Source organism: Ostrinia nubilalis, unplaced genomic scaffold (genome assembly GCF_963855985.1).
Source record: "Ostrinia nubilalis unplaced genomic scaffold, ilOstNubi1.1 SCAFFOLD_42, whole genome shotgun sequence".
NCBI classification, from domain to species: domain Eukaryota; kingdom Metazoa; phylum Arthropoda; class Insecta; order Lepidoptera; family Crambidae; genus Ostrinia; species Ostrinia nubilalis.
In genome coordinates this window covers 98,857-107,578 of record NW_026973580.1, presented here as the reverse complement: position 1 = coordinate 107,578, position 8,722 = coordinate 98,857, and the positions used below count along the sequence as shown (strand labels likewise).

At 51.1% G+C, this 8,722-nt stretch overlaps 1 protein-coding gene and 1 long non-coding RNA gene across 4 annotated transcripts; one reads left to right on the top strand and one right to left on the bottom strand.

Annotated features, from left to right (window-relative positions):
* Nucleotides 1-280: 280 nt before the first annotated feature.
* On the bottom strand, nucleotides 281-3,395 carry LOC135087516 (uncharacterized). Of its 3 annotated transcripts, XR_010260858.1 has the most exons (4): nucleotides 3,293-3,395; nucleotides 2,503-2,582; nucleotides 1,353-1,506; nucleotides 281-575 (listed from the first exon to the last, which is right to left on the bottom strand). It is a non-coding gene; the product is annotated as an uncharacterized LOC135087516 (long non-coding RNA). The 3 variants fall into 3 exon arrangements; XR_010260857.1 differs by lacking the exon at nucleotides 1,353-1,506 and having other exon boundaries at nucleotides 3,289-3,395; XR_010260856.1 differs by lacking the exon at nucleotides 1,353-1,506.
* LOC135087509 (histone H1B-like) lies at nucleotides 1,513-2,478 on the top strand. Its single transcript, XM_063982227.1, has one exon. It carries the CDS (start codon nucleotides 1,563-1,565, stop codon nucleotides 2,268-2,270), a length of 708 nt encoding a protein of 235 aa, XP_063838297.1. The 5' UTR covers nucleotides 1,513-1,562; the 3' UTR covers nucleotides 2,271-2,478.
* Nucleotides 3,396-8,722: the final 5,327 nt, after the last annotated feature.

The window sequence follows — 8,722 nt, the reverse complement described above, 5'->3', positions numbered from 1 at the left end:
ACGCATAAATTTATCCTATCCTAGGTGCCGCCAGCACATAAATACATACATATAATATACCTACCTGCCTGTACTATGCAAATAAGAAGAGTTTGAGAAAATAAATGTATGTACTTCTTTCATCGTCATTACACAATATGTTAGGTTAGGGGGGCACGGGAATGGAATGGATAGGTAAATTATTATTGTTGATGTCGAAATTTGGAACGTTTCAATCGGGGCTATGGAATAATATTGTGGAAAGTATAAAAATGGGGTTTTGTAAAAAAAATATATTAAATAAGTCAAACAAATTTTATTTGTAATAACAATTACTATAAATAAGTGCGTCAATGTCATAAAACGTCTTTAGAGTAGGTACATAATTATACATTATACCAATGTTTCATTTCATATTATCACTCATATAGATTAAATAATACAACAGCAAAATTTATGTGAAAATAATAAATAGATATTATAATAAAATATTACTGTCGCACCTGTGACCAGCCTCGTCGTTGGTGGATTCGATTCGTTCGCCATCAATCTGCGGCGGCAGCGCGGCACCGCGTAGGTACCACACTCCTCCGTCCCTGCGGAATAAAAAATAAATAATGTTATTATTGTGTAGGTACCATATAACGTATTTTTTTTTTTTTTTTTTTGTTACTAGTACGCATAAGGTGCCCAGTAAAATTATTTTGTTTATTTACATGGACGTGCAAGAATCTTCACTCGCCCGCGTCCCACTGTCTGTGAACGGTGCGACGGCTGTAGATGGCGGGCGGCGCTTTCGTCAAAACAATTATCGTGTCTCGATGTGAAAAATTAATTTTTTTTATTATGTTCATATTATAATAGCACAATCGATACATTTACAATTATTTTAATAGCATAACATAGGTAGTTCGTATGACTACGAGATCGCCTGCCCTAACAAACGACACAGGAGAGGCCGCCGTTCATGTTTTACGACCCCCGAGTCTATTGCGATAAATACGGTCCGAAGCGATACCAATATTGACGATTCATCGATGCGTATGGTCGTTGGGATGTTCGCTTTCAATTTGTCCATGAAAAAATATCGATCATAACCGTATAAATGGAGAAAAACAACATTTAAACACGACCCTCGGTCGGTCCGGTTGGCAATGTTGAAAATAAACGCGTGCAGCGTTCGAATCGTGATTCATACAGTGACATATACATCACAGACGCACGGGAGCACTATAGGAGATGTCAGTGACGCGTTAAATTCTCTAATATGTTGAATAATTTTTCGCGAAACTAATTTTTTTCAGATGCATGCTAGTGAAAAGTTTCAAGTGTTCGTACGAGAAAACATCTAGCTACAGAGAGGCTCTCCTTACGGTATTGCCATGACGCGTCGTTTCGCACCGTAAGTTTTGTCCCGCTCTAACACACCGCTCTATCCATCCTCTTTTCTCTCGTTCCGCGCGCGCGCAGTCGCAGTACGTACGTTCGTTGTTTCGCTCGCTCGTCGCGTTCCAGCAGCAGCATCGTCTGAAATTAATTGTTTTGATTCGTTCACGTAAACAGTCAAAATAACAAAAAGAAAAATGGCAGACACAGCAGTGGCATCCGAGGCACCGGCTCCGGCGACGCCCGCGAAGAAACCCAAGGCGACGGCGACCGGAGGAGCTAAGAAGCCGAAAGCGAAGCCCACCCACCCGAAGACGTCCGAGATGGTGAACAACGCCATCAAAGAGTTGAAGGAGCGCAGCGGTTCCTCGCTGCAGGCCATCAAGAAGTACATCGCGGCTCAGTACAAAGTGGACGCTGAAAAATTGGCACCTTTCATCAGGAAGTACCTGAAGAGCGCCGTCGAGTCCGGCGCTTTGATCCAGACCAAGGGCAAGGGCGCTTCCGGTTCGTTCAAATTGGAATCCAAATCTGCAGCATCCAAGAAGCCGGCGGCGAGCAAGCCCGCCAAGGGCGCCGCCGCAGCGTCGGCCAAGTCCAAGAAGGTGACGGCCGCGTCGGCCGCCGGCAAGGCGAAGAAGGGCGCCGCCTCGAGCGCCGCATCGTCGCCCTCGAAGGCGAAGCCCTCCGCCGCCACCAAGGACAAGAAGGCGGCCGCCGCGAAGAAGAAGCCCGCCGCCAAGAAACCCGCCGCCGCCGCCAAGGGTAAGGCCGCCGCCGCGCCGAAGGCCAAGAAGACCGCCAAACCGCCAACCAAGAAACCCAAGGCGCCCAAACCGAAGAAGGCCGCCGCAACACCGAAATCCAAGCCCGCGGCCAAGAAGGCGTCCGCCGGCAAGAAGTAAGCAGCCGCCGCCGCCGCGCGCGTCAGCCAGCAGCAGCAACTTGTTGTGTCGCCCATACGCCCGCCAGTGTTGTCGTGGGTAATGGTGGTGTTGGTGGTGGTACTACTGACACACCCCATCATCATCATCATCATAACAACGGCCGAGGCTGAGGCTGCGGTTGCAGCGAGGAGCGTCGAAAGTTTTAAAAAGCCCTTTTCAGGGCTAACAAATAATTCAAACATGTACTTACATGTGTTTCTTGCGATAGACGAGTCACATTTTAAATACAGAGGCAGGCAGGCCGAGTCCTGCTCTCCGCTGCTTGCTGTCCTGAAAAACAAACACATGAATTACTAAATAATTAATGTAGGTATACATAATATAGGCACCCCCTATCTACACCCACACACACCACACTACATGCATCTTTTATGCATCAACAACTATTTCAATATTATTTATTTGATCACCAACAAGGTACCGTTCACAAGAGAGTAACACACAAAAATTATTATTATGAGTTATCGATTCAATCTAAAACAATAATTAAAAAATAACTAATAAAAATATAATAAAAACAAGGCAACTTAGTTAAGAGTTCACAAATTCAGTCGGAGGCATCAAATACATTTATCACCAACATAATAATTAATTAGTCATTGGTGCCTCCGAATGCATTAATTTGTTTATGATAAATTCAATCCCAATCCAAATCTGTCCGTCAACTGTCGAACATCAATAATATGTTTTTGTTTAAAAATAACTGTTCGGTTTATTATTTTTATAAGACTTTAATTAATAGTAATGTGTAAAATTTTTTTATCTAAAACTGAATTAAATTTGACAGTTGAAATCCGGATTTGGAATAGAAACCTATTAGAATATGGGAAACGGGCACAAGTTGTCTTGTTTTTATCTTTTTTTTTTAAATTCCTTTTTTTACACGCCGTTGGGTTTTTTGTTTTACACTCGAAAAACATAACCCACCCTCCTTCTGGCGCAGTCGGGTAATTAACTAATTAATAATAACACTCACTCACCCCATCGCATCGTTCCGTTCGGTTCATGATAATATTCGGCCGACGACGGCGAGAGGGCGGCGGAGGCCTCCAGCCGCCGCCGCCGCCGCCGCCGCCGCCGCCGCCGCCGCAGACAGCGACCGCCCGCCCGCACGCCCGCCACACCACCAGCACCAGCACCAGCAGCAGCAGCAGCACACATTGTTCACGCACCACCAACTGAAATTATGAACGGAGAAACCACATTTAGGTATCTGTGTATGATACCACAACAACATCACACGCATCACTTTGGCACTTTGTTTGTTCGCACACATAATCATTTATCGTTTAAATCGCTCTCAATTTACTTGCTTTTACCGCACAACACACACAACTAACTGAATTAACGAATAACAACAACAACAAGTAGCCACCTGAGTTAACTTATAACTTGTCTTGCATTTGATGCGCGTCGTCGTTCACTTTTCGCCATTTCAGCGGCAAAATGATAACACAATATACCTATTATCATTCAACTTTCACAACTTTTTATAATAATCACCAGAATCCCGCCGCCCGACTGCCCTGTCTGCCGGGTGCCGGCGCTTGACACTGACGTTTAATTTTTTTTTTTTTTTTTTTTCCATTACCCAAAAGAAACGCGTTTTATACCACACATACATCTGCCTACATAGAGAAAAAAAAAAAAAATCAAATTAATTAACCAAGTGAAAAGGAAAAACACTTTTTTTTTTTTTTTTTTTTTTTTCTCCCGTTTATATCAGCACGGTCTGTCACAAACCAACGCGAAGCGAGTGAAAGAGAAAGACAAGTGTGTCTCTTTCTGAAAATTTCGCGCGAGACGTGCATATCTATCTATCTCTTTCTGACAGTGAAACGTTCGCCCCACTAATGGGTTTGCGCGCGCCGTTATAAATATTCTGCGCTCAACAAAAATTGACACAGAGACAGACAGAGATGTGACACAGCGTCAGACAGACAACAGAGGTCGCACTCACACGGTTCGGACGTCTCGCTGCGATCCGCTCCCTCTTGCCCAGACTGTCTGCCTTTTTCAAGGCGGTTTCTAGGCTTCCTGTTTCTTTGCGTGTGCGCGTTCGCGTAAGTTGTTATTACAATAACGCGGGCGGGCACGCGGATTCGAACGCGTCGCGATTTGGCAAACCCACTCTTTATAGTGGTCACTAAGTGGGATACCTAGCGGTGTTAACGAAGCTTAGTGGGCGTTGACCCGATATCGCCGACTTAATCCCTTAAGGACTAAGTTGAAATCGGACGGGGTCAGGACCACCGGCCTTGGGGGATCTCCTAGCCGAGCCTGACTGTCTCCCTCCCACCCCTCCCCTCTCCTTCTATCCCATTCCTCGGGTGTTGTTTGGGCGCTAAAGGCTCCGGCTGGAAGCTACCCTCTACATTCGAGGCTGTTAGGGCCCCTCTTGCACATTAAGATCGGCAAGAGGCCTACAAGCTTAGGGCTCACCCTAGGACACACCCTTCCCGCTATCCCGCGGGAAGGTATTCAAAGCACACACCCCCGGGTAATCCCACCCGGGGACCGAAAGTAGGCCAAGAGTAGGCACGACCGCCGCACAGTTTCTTCCTGGTTCTTCTGTGCGGAACGTGACGCGAGCGAACCAGAGTAAATTCGTTAATCATTAAACAGCTGTTGGTCGGGCGAGCGATGGCGCCGTCCGACCTTGTGGTCAGGCTCCTCGGAGCGCTGGCCTCGAGATTCCCGGAGGTGATTCAGTCACTCTCCGAAGAGATCCCGGAGCTTCGGGAAGCCCTTCCGGCTGACCCAGCTCGCCCCCGCTCTCCCCTCACTAACGAGGACTCCCCCCCGCCCAGCCAAAGCGAAGCCGCTTCTGGCTCCGCCCCCGAAGAGGAGATGGACGTCTCGGAAGAGCGTCCATCTGAGACCTCGGAGGGATCTCAATCGGAGGACTCGTCCACGTCCTCAGACTCCGCCTCATCCGACGAAGGCTCGCAGTCGGACGAATTCGTCCCAGTCGGCAAGTCCGGCAAGCGAGCCCGCAAGTCAAAGCCCAAGGCGACTAGCTCGCCCAAGGCCAAACGTCCGGCCAACATCCAGGCCGATCCCGCCAGCCCGCCCCGGGCTTCCGCGGCTTCCGCGGCCCCCGCGCCGCAGTCCCCCCCGACGAACTCGACCACCGAGTCGCCCGCCCCCTCTCAGGCCTCCTCTACTCAGAGGAAAGAGCGCCCCCCACCCCCCTTGTACATCCAGGACAAGGACAAGTGGGTCGATGTTTCAAAGAGGTGCGCCGCTACCGGCGTCAACTACCTCTCCGCCCGCACCACGCCTCAGGGCATCAAGGTGCAGGTGCAAACCTCCCGAGATCATAGATCTCTCACTACCATGCTGAAAAGCATGAAGGTAGGTTTTCACACCTACGCGCTCCCAGAGGAGCGACTTCTGCGCGTGATCATACGCGGTATCCCTCGCGAGCTGCAAACCTCGCAGATCTTGGCTGATCTAAAAAGCCAAAACTTTCCCGCCCTCGAGGTACATCGAATGTACCGGGGCCGCCAAGCTGAACCATACGACATGGTTCTAGCCATATTAGAACGGACGGACGCTGGAAAGGCAGTGTTTAATATAAAAACACTGTGCCAACTTTCCGGCATCCGTGTCGAAGTCCCGCACAAGCGCGGTCCCCCAGGGCAGTGTCATCGCTGCCAACTCTATGGGCACTCTGCCCGCAATTGTTTCGCCAAGCCCAGGTGCGTCAAGTGCCTGGGTAACCACGGCACCCCCGAATGTCCTCGCCCGAAGGACCTATCACTCTGCACAGAGCCGCCTAGCTGCGTCCTCTGTGGAGAGACGGGACACCCCGCGAACTATCGCGGGTGCCCGAAGGCGCCCAAGGCACCGCGTTCGAGTCGTACGACTCAGCCGCGAAATGCCCCCGCCCCGCGACCTCAGACCGCACCGGCGGGACCCCCCACCTCGGCCCACTTCCCGCCGCTACCTAGAGCGGCACCCCCCCCCATCCCCCCCGTCCTTGCCCCTCACTGGGCAGGATGGGCAAAGCCGGCGGCAGCCGCTCCTGCGGCGCCAAAGGCGCAGGCCCCTAAGGCCAAACCCCAACCGAAGCCACAGGCCCCTAAGGCACCGGCTTCGGTCCCATACTCAGCCGCGAGGGCGCCGCCGCGCGCGTCGCGCCCCCCCATCCCCTCCCCCTCTAGCGACAGCTTCAAAATCGACTTATTAAGTCGATTTTTCAACGAGATCGACTTCGACGAAGTCGAACGAGTTGTTGAGGCACTGAAAGCGGCCGAGGGCAATACCGAGGCTATGCTTCAGGTCGCCTACTCTTCCCGCACGCTGTGCAGAGCCCTTAAGGACTTCAGAGTAAACCCATAATGGATTTACAAACAAAGAGCAGAGTCAAACCAAAAGCCTTGAAAATAGGCTATTTTAACGCTAACGGGTACAAATCCCAAAGAATGGAAATCGCTGATTTCCTGAGGGAGCACCAGTTAGACGTCTTTCTCATGCAGGAGACCTTTCTAAAACCCTCTATCAGGGATCCTAAAATTGCAAACTATAACATAGTTCGCAACGATAGGACTACTTCCGCCCGCGGTGGCACTCTCATTTACTATAAAAGGTCACTGCACTGTATACCTATGGATCCCCCCCGTCTCGAGCACCTTGAGGCCTCGGTCTGCAAGCTGGCCATGTCTGGTCACCAGCCTGTAGTCATAGTCTCAGCCTACCTAGCGCCGGCTAACAACAACCCCGAACGCTCTAGATCGCTAATTACTAGCGACCTAGAGGCGATTCTCAACTTAGGTAGCTCCGTCGTAGTGGCGGGGGACCTAAACGCCAAACACACCGCGTGGAATTGTGTTAGCACAAACCCCCGCGGTAGGCAGCTAGAGTCCTTGGCAGACCGATTGAACTTTGACGTCATCGCTCCCATGTCTCCGACCCACTTCCCTGCAATAGTAGGACACCGCCCAGACATTCTCGATTTATGTCTCCTTAAGAACATAAATCTTCGCTTAAGCTCTATAGAGCTCTATCACGCCTTGGACTCTGACCACAGGCCTGTGGTCATTAGTTTAATCCCCCGAGTAGGCCCCGATTCGAACACAGGCCTCCCACCCCCGTCAAAGGTAGTGGTGGATTGGGGCAGACTGGGCGAAAGCCTCAAGTCGGCCTCTTCCCCCCTCCTAGATACCATTCCGGATGTGATTAGCACACCGGAACAGACCGACAGCGCGATCAACTCCCTCACCAGTCACGTGCAGAACGTCGTGAAGGACTGTTCACGACAGGTACCGGACTTGGGTCACCAAAGATGGAACCTGTCGCCTGATGCACGCGCTCTGTTGACGGAGAAGAACGCGGCCATCCGAGCTTACGACTCGTACCCCACCGAAGAGAACCGGGTTCGCATGCGCTCTTTGCAGCGTGCTGTAAAGAAGTGCATTCGCGATCTCCGGAACGAACGGTGGGACTCTATGGTACAATCCCTCGAGCCGAATCATCTAGCCTTTTGGCAGTTGACCAGGCGTCTCAAGTCTGACTCTGTAGCAGTCACTCCTCCCCTTAACCGTCCCGGCCTGCCCCCGGCGTTCGACGACGACGAAAAGGCGGACTGTCTAGCGAGCAGTCTCGAGTCCCAATGTGCTCCCAGTTTACTTCCGGTAGACCCCGAACACCTCGCTGAGGTTGACTCGGAGGTTCAAAGGAGAAACTGCACTCCCCCCACCGACCCCCCTTTAGACCCCATCACCCCCGAAGAGGTGGAAACCCTCATCAAGGGTCTCCACCCTCGCAAAGCCCCCGGCTCAGACGGCATCACTAATAGAGTGCTCAAGCGCTTCTCTGCCCCCCTAATAGTCCTGCTCACCGCTATATTCAACGCGGCTATGAGCAATTGCACTTTCCCGCAGGCGTGGAAAGAGGCAACCGTCATAGGCATCCCTAAACCGGGAAAGCCTGCCGCAGAGCCGACAAGTTATCGCCCCATCAGTCTTCTCAACACTATTGGGAAACTGTACGAGCGACTTATCTATAAACGCCTCAAGGACTACGTAGAGTCCAAAAGTCTCATTCCCAACGAGCAGTTTGGCTTTAGAGCCAAACACTCTTGCGTCCAACAAGTGCATCGCATCGTCGAGCACTCGTTAGCTGGTTTTTACAGCAGGAACGCCCCCTACAAAACAGGCGCTCTCTTCTTCGACGTGGCGAAAGCCTTCGACAAGGTGTGGCACAACGGCTTATTATATAAGCTTTACAACATCGGAGTGCCAGACCGTCTCGTGCACATCATACGAGACTTTTTGTCGAATCGCTCTTTCCGCTACCGAGTGGATGGGACACTGTCCCCCCCGCACCCCATACGAGCCGGAGTCCCCCAAGGGTCCGTGCTCTCGCCTCTCCTCTTCTCGCTCTTCACTAGCGACTTCCCGAGG

Coding starts and splice junctions, on each gene's coding strand:
- LOC135087509 (XM_063982227.1), top strand. CDS start 1,563: ATGGCAGACACAGCAGTGGCATCCGAGGCACCGGCTCCGGCGACGCCC.